The 22,657-nt window shown below is 50.4% G+C and overlaps 11 protein-coding genes across 11 annotated transcripts; 7 read left to right on the top strand and 4 right to left on the bottom strand.

The window, feature by feature from the left end:
* Positions 1 to 605: 605 nt before the first annotated feature.
* A1O5_05014 (uncharacterized protein) lies at positions 606 to 2,282 on the top strand (the record flags this gene model as incomplete). Its single annotated transcript, XM_007745617.1, has 3 exons — positions 606 to 719; positions 794 to 1,882; positions 1,956 to 2,282. The coding sequence occupies 3 exons, from the start codon at positions 606 to 608 to the stop codon at positions 2,280 to 2,282; spliced, it is 1,530 nt and encodes a 509-aa protein (XP_007743807.1).
* Positions 2,283 to 2,543: 261 nt separating this feature from the next.
* Positions 2,544 to 3,053, bottom strand: A1O5_05013 (uncharacterized protein; the record flags this gene model as incomplete). The annotated part of the gene is made up of 1 exon (XM_007745616.1): positions 2,544 to 3,053. The coding sequence occupies one exon, from the start codon at positions 3,051 to 3,053 to the stop codon at positions 2,544 to 2,546; it is 510 nt and encodes a 169-aa protein (XP_007743806.1).
* Positions 3,054 to 3,483: 430 nt separating this feature from the next.
* Positions 3,484 to 4,992, top strand: A1O5_05012 (oxidoreductase; the record flags this gene model as incomplete). The annotated part of the gene is made up of 2 exons (XM_007745615.1): positions 3,484 to 3,739; positions 3,821 to 4,992. 2 exons carry the CDS (start codon positions 3,484 to 3,486, stop codon positions 4,990 to 4,992), a joined length of 1,428 nt encoding a protein of 475 aa, XP_007743805.1.
* Positions 4,993 to 6,085: 1,093 nt separating this feature from the next.
* Positions 6,086 to 6,283, top strand: A1O5_05011 (uncharacterized protein; the record flags this gene model as incomplete). Its single annotated transcript, XM_007745614.1, has 1 exon — positions 6,086 to 6,283. One exon carries the CDS (start codon positions 6,086 to 6,088, stop codon positions 6,281 to 6,283), a length of 198 nt encoding a protein of 65 aa, XP_007743804.1.
* Positions 6,284 to 6,540: 257 nt separating this feature from the next.
* A1O5_05010 (aldehyde dehydrogenase (NAD+)) lies at positions 6,541 to 7,211 on the top strand (the record flags this gene model as incomplete). Its single annotated transcript, XM_007745613.1, has 2 exons — positions 6,541 to 6,787; positions 6,934 to 7,211. 2 exons carry the CDS (start codon positions 6,541 to 6,543, stop codon positions 7,209 to 7,211), a joined length of 525 nt encoding a protein of 174 aa, XP_007743803.1.
* A 95-nt stretch (positions 7,212 to 7,306) lies between these two features.
* Positions 7,307 to 7,857, top strand: A1O5_05009 (uncharacterized protein; the record flags this gene model as incomplete). Its single annotated transcript, XM_007745612.1, has 2 exons — positions 7,307 to 7,691; positions 7,745 to 7,857. 2 exons carry the CDS (start codon positions 7,307 to 7,309, stop codon positions 7,855 to 7,857), a joined length of 498 nt encoding a protein of 165 aa, XP_007743802.1.
* A 917-nt stretch (positions 7,858 to 8,774) lies between these two features.
* A1O5_05008 (uncharacterized protein) lies at positions 8,775 to 10,990 on the top strand (the record flags this gene model as incomplete). The annotated part of the gene is made up of 7 exons (XM_007745611.1): positions 8,775 to 9,107; positions 9,166 to 9,354; positions 9,428 to 9,533; positions 9,636 to 10,007; positions 10,122 to 10,238; positions 10,345 to 10,724; positions 10,871 to 10,990. 7 exons carry the CDS (start codon positions 8,775 to 8,777, stop codon positions 10,988 to 10,990), a joined length of 1,617 nt encoding a protein of 538 aa, XP_007743801.1.
* A 2,692-nt stretch (positions 10,991 to 13,682) lies between these two features.
* On the bottom strand, positions 13,683 to 13,949 carry A1O5_05007 (uncharacterized protein; the record flags this gene model as incomplete). Its single annotated transcript, XM_007745610.1, has 1 exon — positions 13,683 to 13,949. One exon carries the CDS (start codon positions 13,947 to 13,949, stop codon positions 13,683 to 13,685), a length of 267 nt encoding a protein of 88 aa, XP_007743800.1.
* A 1,249-nt stretch (positions 13,950 to 15,198) lies between these two features.
* On the bottom strand, positions 15,199 to 18,655 carry A1O5_05006 (uncharacterized protein; the record flags this gene model as incomplete). The annotated part of the gene is made up of 4 exons (XM_007745609.1): positions 15,199 to 17,305; positions 17,359 to 17,631; positions 17,690 to 18,040; positions 18,108 to 18,655. 4 exons carry the CDS (start codon positions 18,653 to 18,655, stop codon positions 15,199 to 15,201), a joined length of 3,279 nt encoding a protein of 1,092 aa, XP_007743799.1.
* An 822-nt stretch (positions 18,656 to 19,477) lies between these two features.
* A1O5_05005 (uncharacterized protein) lies at positions 19,478 to 19,720 on the top strand (the record flags this gene model as incomplete). The annotated part of the gene is made up of 1 exon (XM_007745608.1): positions 19,478 to 19,720. A coding segment is annotated over one exon (243 nt), but the record flags the coding sequence as incomplete, so codon positions are not given.
* A 1,408-nt stretch (positions 19,721 to 21,128) lies between these two features.
* On the bottom strand, positions 21,129 to 21,578 carry A1O5_05004 (uncharacterized protein; the record flags this gene model as incomplete). The annotated part of the gene is made up of 1 exon (XM_007745607.1): positions 21,129 to 21,578. The coding sequence occupies one exon, from the start codon at positions 21,576 to 21,578 to the stop codon at positions 21,129 to 21,131; it is 450 nt and encodes a 149-aa protein (XP_007743797.1).
* Positions 21,579 to 22,657: the final 1,079 nt, after the last annotated feature.

Genomic DNA, 22,657 nt, shown 5'->3' with positions numbered 1-22,657 from the left:
TGACCATGAAATGTGCGGCTCGTAGTTGGATCATCAGTTGTGATGCTACTTCGTCAGTGATCGCTGGGAAAAAATGACCCTAAACATCGAGATAGCCTTTCGGTATCGTGTTGATGCTTCAGTGATCCTAGAATTTTTTCTGAAGAGAAGATAATCGATAGTTCTCTTAAACGGTACGTGGCGAAACCCAAGAATTGGATTTGCTGACCTACCTGCTGCTAAGTCATATCAGAAAGGAGTCAACAAACCATCAAAATCCAGCACACGTCCGCTTCAGGGCCGAACGAATGGGGTAACGCTGTTGGGGCCATGGCAAATGATCACCATCTTGCTAGTACCGACCCGCCGCTGAACTTCGGTAGTTTCCAAGCTCTTCGCGAACCTCCGAGGTGGCCAGTCAAAATTCACATGCCGGTAAATGTTTGTGAGTCTACTGGCAACTATTTTCTGAAGACCAAAGCAAGCAGTGGCTACCCTCAACATGTCCAGCTACTTACGTATCCCCGGTTTTTGATATTGTGGAGTCCAGTGTCACACAAATACCTCGTGGTCCATCCAAATTGGCTTGCCCGTCTCAGCCTCATCTTCTGCGACGACTGATCGCAATGGCCGCAAAATTTGTCCGAGAGACCCTGCCAAAGCTCGCGGCTTCACAAGTCGCCGTTTCTCGCGGACTCCTGGCGGCCGGGCTGCTTTTTGGGCTGTGGTTGATTGGAAAGGTATGTCGAATTGAATCAAACTCTTTATCTCGAATAGGGGCCATGTCTGAGTAGCGGGCATTTTTCCTTTTTAGTGTTTCTACAATTGCTTTCTGCACCCTCTTCGAAAGGTTCCCGGACCATTTCTGGCCAAGTTTACTAGCAAATGGCTTGAATATAAGGATCACTCCGGCGTACGGACAGCCACCCTTCACGAAATGCACAAGAAATATGGGCCTGTCGTCCGAATTGCGCCAAATGAAGTACTTTTCTCCAACCCAGCAGTCATCAAGAAGATTTACGGATTCAACTCGTCCTACATGAAAACTGCCTTCTACAGCGGATTCGAGGAATCGGGCAGACCCGTCTTGTTCACCTTGAGAGACAAGACGATCCATCGAGATCGCAGGAAGTTGATGGCCCATGCTTTCACCCACTCCACGATCAGTGCGGCGGAGCCTCTGGTTGCGGAGCAAGTGAGAAATCTCATAGGCCGAGTAGCGCGTCAGAATGGCGCTGCAATGAATGTTTACGCTTGGTTCCGTTCGCTCACCTTGGATATCGTCTCTTCTCTGTTCATTGGGAAAGCAATTGGAGCCCTCGACCAGGACAAGCCTCACGAATACATGAACAATATCGATGCTTATTTCCAACTTGCTGGTCTAAAATGGCAGCTCCCTTGGCTTCTGCCGTTGACATGGTGGATTCCTCTACCTTCGTGGCAACACTTTCAGGGAGCGCAACATAGGGTCTACGATTATGGCCGTGCGGCTTTTAATGAATACATTGAACGGTACGGGCGAGATTCGGGTCGGAATGATCCCTTGAAGAAAATCATCCACGGAGACAAAGATCTCCCTCCACTATCCGATGAGCAGATTTGTTGTGAGGTTGGCAGCGTCCTGGTTGCCGGTACAGATACCACTGCCACAGTGCTGACATACACAACATGGGAGCTTGCTGTAAACTCTGACATACAATCCCAGTTGCGAGAAGAACTCAAGACTGCAAAGGTGAACCCGGGTCCTTCGGGTGTCCCTCGGTACTCGGAAATAGAGTCACTTCCTCTACTCGATGGCATTGTGCTCGAAGGGTTGCGACTGCATGGACCTGCAGTTGCAAGCCTGCCTCGTCAGGTTCCTGCCGGAGGTGATATGATCGACGCATATTTCATTCCTGGAGAAGTAAGATCCCCCCCACTTCTGCTCTCTGATATCTCTTGGCTGGCTGATGGAATTTAGACTGATGGATATTTAGACCACGGTGTCCATGCAGGCTTACACCGTACACCGCAACGAAAACATCTTCCCGGATGCGGATACGTTTAAACCCGAAAGGTGGGCGGACGGTGGGACGCAACAGATGAGAGAGGCAAGCCTGCAGTGGTCCAAAGGCACACGCATGTGCCCTGGACTGCATCTCGCCACAATGGAGCTCAAGATAGTACTTGCATCTTTGGTCCTTGGATGGACGATCAATCTGGGTGAAAGGATGGAAGAGGACACCATGGATATGGTGGATCATTTCGTCCTTATGCCAAAAGGCAATTTCTGCGATTTGGTCTTTGAACCACTCAAGTCGTGAGCTTTAGTCTGAACGATAGCAGGAGCAATGAGAGTGACAGCGATCTAGAGAAGAGAGCCCCGACAGACAGTACCGGCCATGCCTTGGGGGATGGAGAGGGCAAATTTTAGTACATAGTTTATTCGAAAGCTGTTGAACAAGTGAACTGTTTGTCTATGAGTATGTGTGAATGCTTTGTAGACAACGGTCTATTCGCGGCTTCTAGCACTTCTCTCTGAATTCCTTTACTATCCACAATGGCAAAGTTCCTGTGATTTCCAACTATTTCCTGTTCCCCCACCATTTTTCGCCGGTTGCTGTTCGGTCATTTTCTCCGGCGTTTCCCAAGAACCGAGCGCTCATCTCTCCCAGGATCCGGATCCACGCATTCTTGTGCTCCCATCCGTGATAGTTATCTGGCAGATTCGATTGAGAAAGCTTGACCTTGGTATGGTTCTCCTCATATGGCGATTTGTCGAGTTCAACACGGACAACCGTAGTTTGCTCATCCGTCCATTCTGGCGACATCCATGTATATTCAATCACATACGGGCATTTGGATTTATCGATATTGGTGAATTTGCCCCAGTGGCCCCAGCATCCGCCGCCACCGCCCATGTCGTAAAAGTCTTGATCGTACCACTCGAACTTGCCGCCGACCTGGGGGTCAATTGTACGGTCGCCGGTTCCCACCCATGGCCCACGACGGTCGTTGCCATCGAGCCAGACCTGGAATACTCGCTCCGGCGGGGCGGGGATGATATGTTCGACTTCTAGTGTGTATGAAGCCATGATGAGTTACTTAACGATGGGCTGCCTATAGGGGGAGATTATTCCTTTCAGTTCGGGCCTTTTTCTGTTTTGTCCAACGGTCTTTGCGCACCTAAGTGGAGCCGAATGGACCGAAGCGCCGACGTTCGTGCATTAACCGAGCATCGCCGATTAGCTACTGGCTTCCGAGGACGAGAGCACCGGGAACCGAGCACTCTGTCAGTTCAATTTCGCAGGAAGGTCCCAGAAGGCTTGACACTTTGCCCTAACCGCGGTACGAGAAGTGTTGTGCGAGTGGTAGGAGTGCTAGAGGACTCTAGGATGAACACTTGTCTTGCAGCAGCCCCGTTACGCCCTATCGCACGAGAATAACTTATTATTACAGGTCAGAGTCGATCATGGACGATTGTCCTTCAGCCAAAGTCCAGACATCGCCCAACTCAGCAAGATTATGGAGCCTCTCACTGAGACTCCACCCCGATATGCGTCCGACATTGTAGATCCCAACCCGCTGGCCCAGAGCCTCCAGTTCGTATTCTCTGGGCGGACGGCACCCAACCGTTTCATGAAGGCTGCTATGACAGAGCAGCTGGCGAGTTGGCATAAAGAAGACCGAGAGAAAAGAGGCATTCCCACCAAGAACCTCATCAGGGTGTATGAACGATGGGCGCGAGGAGGGATTGGACTAATTCTCACGGGGAATTTTAGTGCGTTGCCCTCGTCGTCGCACTTGGCGCATGGCAGCTTGGTGTGCAGCTTGCAATTAATTTGCTAATGAACAAGAGCAGTGATTTTCCTGGATCATCTCGAATCCGTAGGCGATCCGATCATCCCGCCAGAAGCGCCCTTTCATGGAAAACGATTCGAAGCATTCAAGGAGCTCGCAGCGGCTGGCAAAGCCCATGGATCCCTCATGGTACCTCAGGTATCGCACCCGGGCCGCTTGTGCAACAATTACTTCCAGCAGTTCCCTGTCGCTGCGTCTGCAATTCCAGTCGATATGACCGGTGAGAAGAAACCCTTGCACTTCAACCCGCCTCACGAGGCTTCTCAATCAGAGATCGACGCAATAGTCGATTCTTTCGCCCATGCTGCCGAGTATCTTGAGAAAGCCGGCTACGACGGCATAGAAATTCATGGAGCGCACGGCTTCTTCTTGTCCGGGTTCATCAGCTTGGCCACGAACGAACGCACCGATCGGTATGGTGGAAGCATTGAGAATCGGGTGCGCGTCATTCTCGAGGTCCGCGAAGCGATCCGCAAAAGGGTATCTCTATCTTTCATTGTGGGCATAAAGATCAACAGCACCGAGTTTCAGGCCAGGGACTTCCCCATTGATGATGCCCGCAAACTGTGCGCCGCGCTCGAAGATGCCGAATTCGACTTTGTGGAACTGAGTGGCGGTACGGCCGAGAACACAATCACAGAACACAAAGGCGAGGAGATCCGGGAATCCACGAAGAGACGAGAAGCATATTTCCAAGAATTTGCAGAGAAAATCATCCCTGGCCTGTCCAAAACGAAAGTCTATATCACAGGTGGACTGCGAACCGTCGGCGGCATGGTCAGAGCCCTGGACGTGGTGGATGGTGTGGGGCTCGGTCGACCACTTGTGCAGGAGTTTGATCTATGTAACAAGATTCTGGAGAGGAACGTGACGGGTAGTATTGTGCCCAAGATTGGAGCGGGAGAGTTCTGGCTCGCCCTGATGGCTGGCAACAGAATCATTCGAGAAGTCGGCCAGGGTAAAGAGCCGATGAAACTGTGGAAGGACGAGGTGGTTGCGGAGTTGAGGCGAAACTACGACTTGTGGCTCAACAATAAGAGTTCGGATCGAGAGTATATTTCTTACTACGGATTCCCGTCGACTGAAGCAATGGAAAAAGGTCTGCATCTTGCATTGAGGCATGCTCCAGCCCTGGGAAATAGACCTGAAGGGAATTTTGTGGCACTGCTATAGCACTGGCTTAGATGTTGAGTCTAGAGAAAGAAGATGGATGTGAAACGGAAGAGTGTGTTCACGTGATGGAATGAGAGCATGAGGTTGCTTGCTATCTGTCTATCCTTTCACCGGTTCCTCTCCTGTTTATATGGATATTTCGCCTGTATCAGGAAACAGGTTCCTGAATCTGCCTTGCAAGGCGAACACTGTTCCAGACGCTCTATCTATGACTCCGTGATCCTTCGTAAACGCCTTAGCTGGACACCTCACGGTTTTGCCCCAGCCACTACCCGTGACCACAGTGGCTAGACTTGGCCCCTTTAGCTAGCCTTGCGCTGACCTCTCAACAAGTGTCGTTGTGAAAAAGGGGATCCGGTATCCCTGGCCACGTAACCTCTCGGTCTCCCTCTCCCATTATTAGAATGACTACAAGTATATCCTTTTAATAGCATGTCACGGTGTACGGGTTTAGATATTGGTAAGGTCGGCGGATATGCAAAGCGGCATCCCTCAAAACCGAAAATCGAATCTTATCAACTCACCATCTTCTAAACTAGTGAGTTTCTGCGAAGTCACTGGACTGGATTCGATAGCCCGTTAAGCTTGGGCTCTTACGTTTTCAACCTACTGGCTAAACTACCGCGTTCGGCATTCGGGATCATGAGAGAGCAGGATCGATCCTTCCGCAACCTCAGCGGGGACCTCTTCTTGCCCGGTTGTCATCCAGAGTCCGTCTTGGAAAATAAATAAAAGAGAGCGTGGGTGATGAGTATTGAATGCTGGAGTGGTTCATTGCGTTTTACCATCTACTCTCTCTCTCGGGGTTGCATCATTAGATCTATCGCAATATCAGGAGTGTTCGCGTGGTTGTGGATCCGTTGGTAAGTGCGACGCTCTTTATTTTCGTGACAACAAGATCAAAGTCGGGCTCGTCTGTTTAAAAGTAGCTTACTGGCGATACAGAACTGCAAACGAAATGGATTCAAACCATAACAAGTGGATTATTTTCCTGGGTGAATACTGTGCTGCAAGAAATCCCAATTGCCTTTTAACTTCGAGATAGGTGCCGGTGGCGGTTCGGGCCACATTGCCGTTCAGTATACCCAACCCAATGGGCATTCGCGTGACTGGCTTCAACGGAGGCAATAACAAGGCGGACCTCGTCAAATCTCTCGGGGCTGATGCCTTCTTCGATTTCACCAAAGGAAAGGACATTCTGGCCCAAGTCATGGAGCTGACCACATACAGGGCGCACGCTGTGCTTTGCTTTGCGGCCACAAAACAGACCTATGCATCAGCGCCCGAATAGGTGTATGTTGGTGGAGCGGTGATTGTCGTTGGGCTGCTCAAGGATACCACCGCGATGGCCGGTGCGCCTCCCATCGTTTTCACGGCTAAGAGGTTGAAGAGAGTCAACCCCGAGGCGTATAACGACACCGAGGTCCATCTAACGGCTTTACGGGGTTGAAGGCAATGTCACGGGAAATCTCAAGGATGTCGAAGAAGCACCCGACTACACGGTTCGAGGACTGGGGCATTCCATAATGACTAAGGGCACCTTGGCCGATGAACGGCAAGAAGTACGACATCATCAATCCTGCCACCGAGAAATTGTCAGCGATCATCTACGCAGCAGATGCTGAAGATGTTGCCATTGCTGTCAAGGCCGCTAAACTTGCGTTTCCAGCCTGGACAGAGTCAGGAGCCCTGGCACGCGTGGGTTATCTTTTCAAGCTTGCCGACGCCTTGGACAAGCATGCCGACGAACTCGACTACCTGCACGTTATTTGCATGGGAAAGCCTATAGGCAACTGTATGTTCTGCTGTCTCTGTTCCCTTGATCAGCGAAGACCAGGGAGCTAACAGCTTCATCACAATCACAGTTGTTGGAACCCATTTTGCTGCCCGTCTCCTTACTATGATTAACAAAATTGAACCCGCCCTCGTGTCTGGCAACAGCCTCATCCTCAAAACGAGCAAAAGTGCCCCCCATAGACCATCTCTACCAGGAGATCAACTTACCCAAGGGCATGCTCAATATCCTCTCGAGAATCGGTCAACCATACTATGAGGCGCTCGCCAAATACATGGACATCCCAAAATTGTCCTTTACAGGGTCCCAACCCACTGGCTGCGCCATCAACAAGGCGGCCGCCGATTCCAATCTCAAGAAGGTCACCTTGGAGCTCGGCGGGAAATCACCTCTGATTATCTTTCCCGACGCCGACCTGGCTTAAGCGATCCCAGCCGCCGCAACGTCGATTCTGCTGCTTAGCGGACAAGCGTGTGTTGCTTCGTCTCGGCGGGTCTCGAATCAAAAAGATTGGTTTTGATGAAGAAGCAACAGATTCAATACTATCGTGATATCAAGGTTTATGTCCACGAAGCAATAGTCGACGAATTCGTCAAAGTCATGAAAGAAGAAATAACCAAGACCGGTCCATCTGGGGACACCCTGAATAAAGACACCATCCGCGGACCTCAAGCCGACAGGCTACAATTTGACCGAGTATTGGGCTTTTTAACCGAAGCTCACCAAGATAGACTCTTCATTATGTTGGGCGGTAACTGTGAGAACCAGCCCGGTTTCTATTTCAAACCCACAATTATCACGGATGCCCATGAAAACCATCAAGTCATGAGGGAAGAGCTTTTCGGCCCTGTGGTGGTCATCAACACGTTCACAGGTGAAGAAGAGGTTATGGAACTTGCAAATGGTATGTATATGCTCAACGGGTGGTTTGATGAGAGCAATTGCTAATTATCATAGACACTAAATATGGCACCTACGCCTCCGTGTTCACCAACGACATCCAATGCGCCATGAGGATTGCCAAACTCTTCAACGCTAGCATTGTGGGCGTCAACTGCAACCTCGCCTAGTATTTCACTCGATATGCCTTTCCGTGGATGGAATGGCAGTGGCGATGGTAGAGAATATTCGAGCTACGGCACAGACGCTTGGGCGGAATTGAAGGCAGTTCTGGTTGCACTGTAAATCAGTGTCTGTTGCCCGTAATATAATTAGCAGGTGGTCACTATTGCTTTTCTAGGCAGAGAGGACTGACAGGGTCCAGATGTCAAACAAGTCACCACCAGATCAAATGTAAAGTAATGTACACAAAGCCATTCGAAATAGGGCAGAACAATAGCGCTTGGATTGACTACGATATTTCAATCTTCTGCCAGCTGATTCGCAATTGTCATCGCCAATACAGGGACACAAGTCAGTCACCAGTCGCGGTGCTCCCGATCCCGCTCATCTCAAGGAATGATCTCTTGATCTCGCCCCTTCCAGAAGATAGACTTTTCTTTTCACATTGAAATCATTGGCAATACAGATAATGACAGTGGGGGGCTAGAGTGCTCCCCCGGTAAGTCCCCCTGGGCCACCACGCGGACTCTTCGGTGGTTCCTCATTTGGTGAATACCGAAACATCGGCGCCATGAGAGTTCGTGTCCTCCAATGGCGCTTCCGCCTGCGCTCATACCCACGCCTAAAACACATCCCTGGGAAACTTTTAGCCGAAGAGGATTGACAGCCTAGAGCCAGCAAGCGCGGGGACAAACGCGGAGAGCGATTCCACTTGCCCAGAGTACGTACGTCTTAGGGGAGATGGAGCAACGACTAGGAGGACGGAATATAGACACATATAGATAAAAGTGACTACTCTTAACGAGTGTCTCTGGAGCCCGGATCAGCAACGTGGAAATCTTTGTTCTTTCTTTACCACCCAGATCTCCATACTTCTGCTCTTGCGGCAGTATTTTCTTCTTGCTATCCATTCTTCGACTTCAACATGAAGTTCCGAACCCTTCGTGAGCTCGGCCACGACGAGCGCTCAGTGACTCTCGTTGGCAACCTGCATAGCCAGAGCGAGCACAATCCCCATCTTCGCGGGACCGACATTGTCCTTGTGCCCGCTCCTTCTAACGATGTCAATGACCCCCTTCGCTTCCATACTTGGAAGAAATGGACCATCTTCGCCAACACCATCTGCTTGACCTTCGTGTGCAACTTCTGGCTGGGCGGGTTGGTTCCAGCATTTTACCTCCTGACTCAGGAGTTCAACATCAGTGAGTCTCAGTCGACGGGACTCTTGACATGGCCACTGCTGGCTGCTGGACTCTGTGTAAGTTAACGAGCCCCCTGTCAAGAATCGGATAATACACTAACAGAAAGGCATGTAGAACTTCTTCTGGGTGCCCACCGCCGAATATCTGGGTAGACGGCCTGTGTTTGTGATCTGTTCCATCATGACTTTCGCGTGCTGCGTCTGGGCCTCGGTCGCCACATCGTATGCCAGTCTGCTGTCCTCCAGAACCATTGGTTCATTTTTTTCGTCTTGCCATGAAGCTCTTGGGCCGGTGATTGTCAATGTAAGTCTGCTCGTCAACAATCCACTTGTTGAACAAACATCAAAAAAAAACTAACGGAATGGAAAATGATCAGGATATCTTCTTTTTGCATGAAAGAGCCCAGAAAGTCGCGTTCTTCGTGCTAGGGATTTACGGCGGTAACTCTCTCGGAACCGTGGTTTCAGGTTTCATCGTCCAAGGTATGAAGTTCTCTGACTCTACTACAAACCTGAAGTGCAAGTAGATATGATTCCGTTATTTTCGAGCACAGTGAACTGATCCAGCCTCTTGTGTGCCTATAGGCGTTGGCTGGCGATGGACTTCGGGCGTCATCGCCATCGTTGCGGGCATCAACATGACCACCATCTTCCTCTGCTTCCCTGAGACAAGATACAATCGCTCGCTCGATTCCGTAGCCACCCGAGTAACAGCACCGACACATACCCATGCAGCAGAGGACAACAAAGTCACTGGAAAGAGCGAAACCACTGTCGAACGCATCAACACCATCACGGACGACTCAGCAATCGACCCTGTCCTCACCGGTACCAAGAAGACGTATTGGCAAGAGTTGAGTCTTTGGTCTGGCCGAGCGAACCACTCGTTTGTGAACCACCTGATTAGACCATTTCCTCTTTTGGCTTATCCGTCTGTGGCGTGGGGGACGTTGTCATGTGAGAACAGGTTCACTCACTCATTCCAAACCCTGGGCTTTCCATTTCCCTTTTTGTGTTTCTTCTCTCTCTCTCTCTTTTCACTTTACACTGACGCAGCTCTTTTCAAAACAGTCTCTTGCGCTTTGGCGTGGTTGATCGGTGCTGCCTCGCTCAGCTCCTTCATCTTCCAAGTTGAGCCGTATAATTTCGGACCGGGCGTCAACGGTCTCGTTCAACTCGCTGGACTAAGTAAGCACACTCCTGCCGTCCATCTACTTCCCTAAAAAACAAAGAAAAAAACAAGTATAGCATTAAGATAAGATGGACTAGAGTTGACCTATTCCGTTTTCTCTAGTTGGTAACCTGGTTGGGGCCTTCTTCGGTGGCCATCTCAGCGATGTCTACGTCCGCTACGTCGCCCGTCGCAATGGGGGTCAATTCTCTCCTGAAGCCCGTCTCGTCCTTCTCTGCTTCGGTGCTGTCGTCTGCCCCGTTGGCCTCTTAATGTTCGGCATCGGAGCCGAGAGACAATGGCACTGGGCCGTCTTGTATGTCGGATACGGCATGATGAGCGTGATGCCTAACCTCGCAGTCATCGCCATGACGTATTCGGTTGACTCGTACTTCGAAGTCGCTTCGGAAGCCTTGCTCGTCATCAATGGCGTGAAGGCCGTTGCTGCTTTCGGGTTCAGCTATGGCTTCATCCCCTGGACGGCTGAAGCGGGTTACTCAAGTGTGAGTCGAATGACTGCCCGAATGACCACCCTCTATATATGCCTACACTACAACCTCTTTTTTCCCCTCTGGTGTGTGCAGTCTGTCACATGCTTCTTTTGTGATTTATCTATGACTAGCTGGCTGACACATATGTGACTCAATAGGTCTTCGGTGCGATGGCGGGCATCTGGTGGTTTTCCTTGCTCCTCGCTATTCCCCTCTACATCTGGGGTCCACAGATCAGAAAATACAGCACGGACAATATGAAGGTCATCTTATTCTAAAAGGGGGGAAGGGAGGAATAGGTGGCTGATCGGATGATTTCCAAACTCGGTCTCGAATCTTGGATTTTGTTCTTCGTTCTTCGTTCGAGGCTACCTACCCACTGTACCTTGCCTGCCCACTCACACGCGACCAGACGGTAAGCCTGTGCCGGAGTCAGTAAGTAGCAGTTCTGGAACTCGGCAGAGAATCATACTGGGGCTGGCGGAAGAACCGATCTAGCAATTATCCGCGGACTTGCCCATACTCGTTCAGGCAAGGTCGGTACGGTGCATAAGAGCATGATTGAGTCTTTATGGTGGTGTCCAAACATCCAAATAAGCAGACAGAATTTTAGGTCGATTTAGGGGGCCCGGCTTCCCAGTTCGTCCTATGAGCCTCACCTATGCGTGACCTTTGCTCTCTGTCTTCATCCTCCAACCTCCTCAACTCGACTATTACTCCTCTCCTTTCCTCTCCCAGATTCGCGGCTCAAAAATCGGTAAAAGAGATCGGCTCCAGAGATCAATCCTGATCGTGAATAATTACAAGTATCCCAGCAGCAGAGTAAATACTTAGGTTCACTCTGCTGGACCGAAAGGGTACGAGGCTGGAGAACCCAGAGCAGATCCCAGCAGCCACGGCAACAACCAAGGGACTTAGGTTGCCCAGACCTCCATTTTTCAATACTCAATGAGGACTGACGACTTCCTACGCACTACTCCTCTTCCTCTTGCCGTTGCTTTTGCGGTGCTGCTATATGCATGTGAATTTATAGGAGCACTAGAGCAGGGGCAGCAGCCACAACAGCCCACTTCTCTCAATCCTAAAGATACTATGTGTTCTAGACCACAAAGCTAGCCATTGGAACAGCTCGTGAGGCTCAACTATGCCATCTTGACTCAACACTTTTAGCAGAAAAACCAAATCTCCTTTGTAGCTTGAATCAATCATTTATACTTTATTGGAAAAGGCCTAGATTTTATGGGCATTCCATCACAAAGCGACATACACCACTACCTACCTCCGTATCTAATAAAGGAGTTACAGATCACAGGGTGGTATTCTATACCGTAACGCCTATGACAAACTGCTGAGAACTTAGTAATCTTCTGGTCGTAGTTTGGCTTTGGCTTTGACTTCATCCTCACCGGTCCCTGCCGTGGCCATGTCCCTTGCTTTTGTGATATTACTGGTCTGTGTCTACAGATTCGTCGTCTCTACGATCAGCGGTCAAATGTGAGACATCTTCTTTCCAGGCATCTCGCTGGTTTGAGCACCATGGAATAATGTCTCGTAGGGGGTCTGATTGGTTCGAGCCAGTGCGCTAGCCTGCTCATACTCGGTCAAGCCATATACGGAAACGATGGCGTCGGCGTGGTTCGATGCCAGGTCTTCGATGGCTGTCGAAAAAGCATTTCGAAGATGACCGAGCTGAGGAGGCAACAGATGCAAGGCCTGCGCAAGACTGGAGTGATGTGGGTTGAACAGGACAGAGATTAGCAATGAGACATTGGTATCTGCCCTCCTGAGGTCCTGAGGACGCCTGCCAATCAACGGTCAGACTTAATACTTGTGTCAAAGACCTAATATGGGATGCAAATCCCGCTTTGATCTTTTCGATCGTCCGCACAGACTTCCACAGCCTTTTCCAGTAGATATAGTCGGAATGGGCCTTGTTGAGAGCGTGGCGTGTCTTTTCCACGATCATTGTGTTCGATATGCTGCTTGACGAGCTTGGCCAAACGAGACTCCAGTGCCCGCCTCTGTACGTCAGTCGACAACCATTCGGCGGGCGAGTAGATGTTAGGATTTCTAGTTCGCGTACTGGCTGAAGCAATTCCAAGTAAGCGAGGCTCGGGGGAACTAAAGTCGAATTTCGTCGGTGGTGCTTCAGGAATGCCCTCGTCACTTGCTGGCCGATGACATAGTTGTCACCCTCGTTGGTCACGACATTCACAGTGTGGGCATACTTTCGGCCGAATTCAGAGAGGGCGCTGTACCCATGACCACCACCACGGGCGATGTGGCAGGTCTTGACGCTGAGGCTGGCCAGGTTGGTCGAATAGACCTTTAGTCTTACGGTCTAGAGATTCAGCTCCTCAAGCTCGCTTGTATTGCCAGTCTTGAGCATCGTGACGGTGCATCCATCGTAAGCTTTTTGCATGGAGCGGTCCATGACTATCAATGCGGTTGTCTAGCGGTGAATTTTTCGTCAACGCTGCAATACCCGGGAAAATGGAAAGGGCCAGGAAGACGGGGAGCTCAGCCTACCGTCGCCAATAGTGGCAGAATCAGATATCTAACGCTGGCGTAGTCGAATACAGCAGTCTCACGGGTGTCTTAAGAGTCCTGTTTAGTTTTCTTGAATTGTTTCCGGAATTTGGTGTAATGATAGGCGACGACCACTGCCTTGAGGAGATCTCACCCTGTAATCTCAGCCACCAAAGCTCGAACCATCACCATCGAGGAGTACGCGTGCTTGATGTCATCGAACTGGACGTACCTCCCGTCTTGCAGCACTTGAGCACTTCTCATTAGTATCTACGACCGGGGTATCCGTGCATTGTGAAAATGAAGAGCCTCGTTTTCCGTGCCCAGCGTGCTTTGGAACACCTTTAGGCCTAGCTCATAGATTTCCACTCCTGGCTGAAGCCGATGTATGTCCAGATCTCATAATTGCGTCAGGAACGAATGCGTCCCATAATCACGGCCTCAGATGATGTGTCTGACAACGACAATGCCATGTGTGGCCCAAACCCCGGCAGCCCCAATCCAGTATTTGGTGCCGCTCAACGTTGGCGAGTAGATCGTGAAGCTTGTTGCAATCCCCGTAGAAAGAGGCCATGGGCTCGATTCCTCGTAGTTCGACCCGTGTCCCAGTTCCGTCTGGCAATAGTAGCCCAGGATTTGGAATCTCTCGGCCCTGGGCATATAAAAGCGATTCTGCTTGTCAAACTTCTGCCGCCAGAGATTGGACATGAAGATACTGCATCGGGGTGCATTAGAATCATCCAGTCGTCATATCAATGGCATCCATGGACTGCGCGCTTGACCATTGATGCAGGAGTTTCAAGGCCACTAGCTCCTTAGAATGAATTGCGATTTGCATCAACACGTTTATACTCCCCAGGGAATGGGGAACGATATTCCCTTTCGAAAATTGGGCATGTGTCGGGAGGATCCTGAGAGTGGTCTGTCGTCGATGGAGGTTTATTTCGCCGCCGCAGAGAAATAGTGCAAAATGGGTTTTTAATAACGGCATGTTGAGGAATACGGAGGCGTTTAGGACGTCTGTCTTTCCTTTATTCTACATAGGGAGTGACTGAGTGAGTGTGTAGGGAGCTTAATACTATGGTTATGTGTTTTGCTAAATGGCACCAGGCTTGGGGCGATGACATGAGGAACAAGACCAGTCTGTCCGAACGGGACAAGTCTAGATTTCACTTACCTAGACGTTGCCAGCCAAGCGTAGTATTCTGGTCCGAAAGGTTCATTGAGCAACTCAATGTTCAATTGTTCCCGCCAGACCTGAGGATCTCATTCTCAAAAGATTTGGCCAGAGTGACGACCAGGAAAATGACAAGTTACAAAAAGTGTTGGACTCTGGGGGATCAACTGTCGATCAAGTTTCAACGGCGTTACATTGGCGCTGCTCACCACTCGGAGTACTCGAGCTGTGCTTTACAACTGTTTCGCATTAGCCAAGGAGACTTCTCCTGACAGGGCAACACCACAACACCACCCCCAGAGAGGCAGCGGCTTGGGCAACGAGCACCTAGCACAGCGACGGCATTGAGAAGTAGGAAAGAGCCGAGGAAAGGGCCGATGAAAGACTCAGGAATAAGTAGACGACATCAAAAAACGTGGAATACTCTGTCAAAACTGTAAAGAATGGCACACTGCCAGCACTGTGAACTGTTCAGCACTCCCCCTTAGCCCTTTTTGGTTTGGCATGAGACTAGACAACCCTCCTTCCTGCTATCCCCCATACAATCCCAGCACAGCCACTTTGCCTTTACAAGATAAAAGAGAATCCTCTGTCACTGAGTGAAAAGAACCGAGCAGCAGATAGACAATCCAATCGAATGCCTTGCAAGCCAAAATCGTCCTGCTCCACAGGACTATAAAAAGTCGAAGAAAGGAATAAGAGAATGGTCTACTATTACCGATTGCCACCCCTTCTACTATTTTCATGCCCCATTTTCGTAGTGGCCATGATGCCCTCGTCTCATTTATTTAAAAATTGTTTAACAGCATCTCCCACCGCAGCCGGGTCTTCAATTACACTCCAGTGCCCCATACCCTTGATCACTTCTAGTCTTGCGTTGGGCAGCTTTTCAGAGAGGATCTGGCAGGCAACGACAGGGCTGACCTTATCCTCATCTCCCGTGACAATCAGCACTGGCATGGTCAGCTTCGACAAGTCAATGTCTAGATTCGACGCCCTTCCCAACGCCGTGCACGCTTTCGCGTATCCTTCAGGGTCCTGGCTCATTAGAATCGCTTTCACGGCGCTGTAAGCCGACAGATTTGTAGTTTTTGTTCTCTCGGATGTTCCATTCATGGCCACAGTTTCTGCACACGCTCTCATCCCACCCGCTCGCACTGCTGCTGCTCTCTTACTCTGCCCCCCTGCCGCGGCCGCAGGCACCGGGTACCGTGCTGGGCCCAAGAGAATCAGCTTCTGCACCAGCTCGGGATGCTGGGCAGCGAACGACAACGCAATCAAGGATCCCATCGAATGAGCCACAAGCACTGACGGCTGATTTCTGTAGTGCTTGAGTAACGCGGCCAGGTCTGCCGCATAGCTCTGGATCGAGATAGTGGAGCTGGACTCCGTGGGAGACAAACCGTGACCCTCAATATCGTAGCAGATGCATTTGTGAGTCTGGTCGAGATGTGCGGTCTTGAGCAAAGGTCCATAGAACTCGGTCGAACCCCCCAGTCCATGAACAAAGATTAACTTGGCGACGCCTTTGCCAGAGATCTCCACGTTCACCAGCTTCGAGTCGATCCTAGTGAGACCCGATGCTCCAGGAGTTCGGCTGGTGTTATACGTCTGCAGCACTGAAGGTACCCTAGGGCGTGCGGAGAGAGAATGTTCGGACTTCTGCAAAACAACTTGGTTGCGCAATGTTCCTAGCCCGGTGACCTTGACTTCGATCACATCGCCCGGTTGGAGGAAGGTGGGTAATGTTTGGCCAAATCCTACTCCTGCTGGAGTCCCCGTGGCAATAACATCGCCTACTTGAATAGTTTCACCCAACGAAATGGTAGAGATCAACCGAGCAACCGAGAAGATCAACTCGTCCGTGGTTGCATCTTGTCTCCTCTCACCATTGACAAAAGTCTCAACCCGTAGTTTGTCCGGGAGGCAGGCAGCAGGGACTGCAATTGGGCCCATGGGGCAGTACGTGTCTCCAGATTTTCCCAGGTAGAATTGTTTGTGATCCCTTTGAACCTCGCGCGCTGTAACGTCGTTGATGATGGTGTAGCCCCAAACATAGTTCAACGCATCTTTCTCGCTGATGTGTCGCCCCGGCTTGCCAACGATGACACCAATCTCACCTTCGTAATCGAGCGTAGATGTGAAATGTGGGTCGAGGACGATGTCAGCTCCTGTGGACACGATGCTTGTGCTCCTCTTGGTGAAGATGACGGGATGTGACGGTTGAGCATTCTTGTCACTCGAGTCGTAGCCACTCCTGTGGAACTCTTTGGCGTGTTCCACATAGTTTTTCCCTACGGCCAGAATGTCTCGTCCGCTGAGAGGAGGGAGGAGGGTAGTGGATTCGAGTGGGATTGGTGCATCATCAGCCACCGGATCTTCGGCCAACTCGATCATTTCATAAAGTGTCCTGAGAGGTGCCCCAGATGGCATGCTCAGCGGCGTGATTGAATGACCTTCTAAGTCCAGGTGGCCAACCCGTGATCTACCAGTCGAGTCTGTATAGGCGACAAAGTTGGTCGGTTTTTCGGATGGTCTTATATGACAGTTTAGAGATGTGGTTACTCTAGCCTTTCGTTCGGCAGAAGTCATAAAGTCCTTCTGAGAAGCTTTATGTACCCTTCCATTGATCATGATCAGATCGAGCTTGCTGCGGTCTTGCAAGACGGTGATGTTTTCGAGTGGGTCCCCGTCCACCAGGATGCAATCGGCGAAATATCCAGGCTTGATCTGGCCAAGTTCATCTCCTCTCATGAAGATACTCGCGACACCAGCGGTAGCTGCGAGCAAAGATTCCATAGGAGTGAAGCCCAGCCAGTTGACAAAGTGCTCAAGATCACGGGCATACGTTCCATGGGGCGTCCAAGCAAAGCCATAATCTCCTCCTCTAGATGCTTGGTGTCAGAATACTTGTAAGATCGAATATGGGGTAAGTCTTACGGTAGCACAGTGATTCCTCGCTGATGCATCTCGCTCAAGACTTTCTTTGCATTCTTAAACTCTCTCTCATATCCGTCTCTCTCGTCTTCCGACATCTTATAGCCATACGACTCGGATTCGTACAATGTTGCGTAAAGCCAATTGATCGCTGGCACCACCATGTGCTTGTACTTGTTCTTTTCTAGCATGTCTATGCCATCCTCGTCGGTCCAACTGGCATGGAAAATGATGTCAACGCCGTGCTTGACGCACATCTTGACGCTATCTCGAGCTCTGTAGAGGTGATCTCCGTCAGCAAATCATCGCTTTTGTTTACAAGTCAAAGGCGTACCGCGCATGAGCACAAAGCCGTTTCCCTCGACCGTGTGCCGCTTCCACACAAGCTGCCGTCTCCTCGTCATCGTAGTAGCATTTCTCTGAAGACAACGGCTCACAGATCTCTTCCCCGGACATGGTCAGCTTAACGCTATCGGCGCCCAGGTCGATATGTCGATTGATCACCGCCCGCATCTCCTCAGGCCCATTTGCGACGACTGAAAGGCCGTTCTGACCTACGGCATCCTGGGGATGGGTGATTTCTTTGCAGTTGGCCAAATATCGAGGCCCCGGCAGTTTCCCGGCGTTGATGGCATCTCGGATTACCACATCCAGCCGTTCTTGAGCAGAAGCAGCCCCTAGGCACCTATTTTATTTGCTTGCCATGAGGGCCTGACATGGGCGGGTGTGCAAATTGTTTTGACATCACTTACATTGTATAACCACTATCAATGTAAGTCTGTGCCGACCTTGCCGTTAACAATGTATGTTCTTCAACCCCTAGCCCTGCAAGGGCGGGAATGTCCCCGGAATTCCACGAGAGATGGGCATGTGCATCACCAAGCCCGCTCATCAACGTTCTACCACGTCCCTGGACGACTTTCACCTTGGGGTCTGCAATCAATTCTTCGACTTTTGGAACAGTGCTGACGTGGGTAATTCTACTTCCTTGAATAAGGACATTACCACTGTATGGAGGGGAACCGGTGGAGTCAAAGATGTTGACATCTAAGATCAGAAAGGTTGAATCGTCTGGCGTGCCTATATTGATTGACGCGTTAGTGCCTGCTGCATCTTTCACCTTGTTCAGACCACCATTACCTTTGATCTGATAGTCTTTGGGCTTCAGCGTAGGATCGAAGCACACCTGTTCCCATGGCTTTCTAGGTGCCTCGGGGACGCTGGAAGGGGAATTCTTGACACCATTGACACCGATGACAAGTCTTCCGCTCGACGTATCTTGTTGCACTGCTGAAGGCATCTTGTTGCCTAGCGCGTTTTGCGCAAATATTTCACTCTCCATTGTGTGATACAAACCTTCACCCTGGTAATGGAAATACTTGTATCAACCTAGAACACACCGCATTAGGGTTGGACATTGAAGCCTAGCCCCGCGAAGGATATCTAGAATCCCCGCACTCCCTATTGACACATTTGGGATCTCCCGAGTTACTTTCCACCGCACTGAATGGCTGAGTAGCCTGTACTGTCCACTATCTAGCCCCCGCCTCTCCACTGCGTATATGGAGGAGGTCTGCCACCTGCCGAAGAAGCCCCCACCATTCCCCTTTCGGCAATTTCCAGGGGTCGCGCACGGGGCGCGAGGCTGTCGGCATTGTGCAAATTGGAGCATACCGAAGTGGCACCCCGGCATAAGCATTAAGCTACTATCTTTTGGGCTACATTTGCCGATCTCTAGTTGGTGGCTTAGATCTCATTGTGCGCAAAAATCTCAAAGACCTCCGTCTGGCTTGTCGGTCCATGGTTGTATCTCCGTCGGCTCTACCCAGTAGACTCCTAAGAGTCTAGACATACGAGAACATCGAGCACTTTTCTTGGCTTCATAACTAGTTGACCATCGAAATATGGAACTAGACCTTTGCTACTGTGCTCTTTGTCTTCGTTGCCTGATACTATCCCTCTCATGGCACATGATCCAGCAACCAAGTCCCACTCCTCGGGAGGAGTGAGTGAATTACCCCTCAAAACAGCCAAAGAAGTGGAGCACCACAATGGCAGGGATGACCAGCAACCTTTGTGTTCGACATTTCTATTCCCAACTACACCTTACAATAGGCGCTGACCAAACACAGGGATAGTGATTGACGAACTAGTCTACAACTGTTCTCAATTTATCAAAGAACACCCAGGAGGCGAGGCCGTGATTAGGAGGTATGCCGGCAAAGACTGTTCTCTGCAGTTCTGGAGGTTTCATAGAGAAGATCAACTACTGGAATATGGTGCTGCACTTCGGGTGGCAAGGGTAGCAGGAGGAGTGGAAGCAGACTCTCTTCCTGGCCCCCCTCAACGATATAGATTATATCATAACTGTACATTCGAATATGACAGCGAATGGTAGTGGAGATAAGTTGAGAAATGGCCGGAGTATACTTGAACCCAGCGTGGCGTGGCTTGCGGGAAACATTCAAAACTGACAGGGGCAGACCATCAAGTGCCTTCGGAGCCTTGCCATATATTAACTCATGGTCATCCAACTTGTCATCGAATACTCGGGTTGAATTCAAACCGAAGCATCGTCACAGCAATGGCAGACCGAGCGAGCCTCGTGCCCCGACATGGTGGTCTGAATGACAATATCCTCCCCAATGACCCTCAATTTTTTCGGCTTTTGACTATCGCGCGTGGCAAAAACGCAGCCAGATCACTGGATCGGGGCGTGAGCGCAGGAATTGACGCAACCGCCCATACTCTAATCAGCGATGTTTTGAATCTGAGGCGAGTGATTGCGAAGTCTCTATCAACGAAGACAATTCAAAATCTGCGCCGCGGCAAAAATGTCTTTATCAGTCTCTCAGCTGATGGACTGAGAAGGGTCCTGTCTAGATTGAATCTATTGATTGATTCATTGCAAGAAGGAACAGATCTGTCTAGGCTATCTAGGACCTTTTGACGGAAGTCCGCAGTGCCAAGAGTTTACTTGGCAAACAGGTCCGGCTAACCTTCCCACCAGGGTAAGGCTTTGTCCGACAGCAGCCAGTGGAGGGTTCGAGTTCGCTGTAGGGATTTTAGCAATTCTTGCCTTAGGAACCTGTGAATCTCTCCTGAGCACAGCGATGCCAGCGGGAGAACTGGCCTACTATATCGAGAAGACCCATTCTGTGATGACCCTGGCTTCAGCAAAGGAGCTGGCCGCGGCAAAGAACCTCCATGCCCGCCTCCAGGATAAGGAGAAGACCTTCGTCGTGATCCCTATCAGCCCTATCGGCACGAGTGAGCGTGCTACAGGGTGAATCTCTCATTCTTCCCCTTCCTCCAAGCGGGTTTTTACATCGAGTTCAAGCAGGGCGGGTTCAATTCACAGTGGACATGGGGTCGATGGCGGCGAGGAGACTTGACCTATTTCAAGGGAGTTCCCACTACCTCTATGGGCCTGATGCGCCATTGGAGAGGAGCACATTAGAAATCTACCACCGAATAAGCAGCGAGACTATCGCAACGGAGCGGCTCATATCAAGATCATGTTTTGCGGGACGTCCCCATTACCGCGACCCGTCGACCGTTTCTGGATGGAGTTTCGCAACGGTCAACCAGTCATCCAACGATATAGATCTACCGAGACCCAAATTGCCATCAACGAGTCACTTGACAGCTAGCAAGACGTTCCCGATGGTAGTGTAGGCAAGGAATCAGTGGTAGTAGAATTAAAGATCGCAGGTGTGGCAGACGAAGGGGGAGGGAGAGCTGTTGGTTAAGTCGCTGTACATGTTCGTCTGTTATCCGAACGACGGCGTGAACACCCGCGCGGCCCATGAAGAAAACACGTTATAAGGGCTGGAGAGCATGAAGTGATCGGCCCGGCCGGTATCTTGGTAAAAATCACCCTCCTTGACCTCCATCACTTTTCGAGCACCACAGCTTACAATTTTGGCGTCCCAGATGCATTCACGATAAGTGGTTTCCAGTAATCCGACGGCGTAAAGTCGGGTCTGGTGAACACGACACTTGATGGCAGTACAGTAGAGCGACGGCATCCATCCAATACCGACCACCGACCTCGACATGTCCATGTTATTTCCAGGCAGCGCCCGTGCCTGGGCATGCAGCCTCTTAATCTGCCAAGTGTTGTTTCCTCGAGTCAACAGAGGGACAAAGTTTTGTGTCTGAGCTTCAGACATGGATTCATCATCAAGACAAAGAAAAGTGGATAGCATGATGTTTGCCATTATGTGGAACGAGCTCAGGAGCTGGAAAGCAAATTCTTCGCCCTCGGGACCCCTCTGATGCCGGAAGCCTCTTCTGGATGCTTCATATATGCGGCGCCATCGTTCAAGGTCGACCTGGATCTGGCGTTGATCTAGAATCGAGATAAAGCAAGGTCGACATAGCGAAGCGGAGTCATTGATCAAAGAACTATTGAAGATCTACAATGACCTGCCTGAGCCAGACATAATCGACCGTCTCGGATATATTCGAGGGCTCATCGGTTCTGTACGAATATCTCCCCCTTCTCAAGCAGGTGAACGATGGGAAGCCGCATTGCGTCAAAACGCAATCTATAATCCTCTCGAAGAGGAGGTATTTACCTGTGCAGTGATTCTTCTCTTTATTGCTCTGACCCGGTTTCAAGCCCAGCGTTCCGGCGAGAGCTGGGGCTCATTCGTTCACGCCAAGGAGGTTCTAGCGAGGCGAAAACAACAGTTCTTAATACCAGGTGTCGGAACGTATTTATTTGATTTCGTTCGGGATCAACTATGGTCAATGGCGAGATATGAAATTGTGAAAATTCCATGACCTCTATATCAAGTACCAGTTGAACCAATCGTGACACTGAAAGAGGGTGTACGGAGTAAAAGTGTATTGAGACTAGCTAAATCTATCCTGCCTGGGAGGCTGCTTTTATAGGCATAATTGCTAGCGTCTTGGCATAATACACAACTCTATAGGCTGTAAATTAGGGTGGCACGGCCGGCAGTCACGCTATTTACCAAATCTTGGCGGCAAAAGATGAGTAAAAAAGGCGGGGAGCTCACGTGCGACTCGCCCCAGCCGTGCCGCTTTTATAACCACCTCACCGTCCCTCTCACTTCACCGCGTGCAGCGCCAATAAGGATCCAAAATTAGCGACGTGCCAACCGGTTCCCTCTTTAACGCCTTCCCTTCTGCCACCGCAGTATAAAACCCTCTTGCTACCATTTCGGGCTAAATCAACAATCAACAACCAACAACGCGAGCTCAGCGCAGGGCGCCTGGCGCAGTGGCTGTTCCTAGGTCTTTCAGTAATCGCAAGGTAAAACGCAGTAAC

This window comes from Cladophialophora psammophila, assembly GCF_000585535.1.
Source record: "Cladophialophora psammophila CBS 110553 chromosome Unknown aczJe-supercont1.6, whole genome shotgun sequence".
NCBI lineage: Eukaryota > Fungi > Ascomycota > Eurotiomycetes > Chaetothyriales > Herpotrichiellaceae > Cladophialophora > Cladophialophora psammophila.
This window is presented reverse-complemented; position numbering and strand designations above follow the sequence as displayed.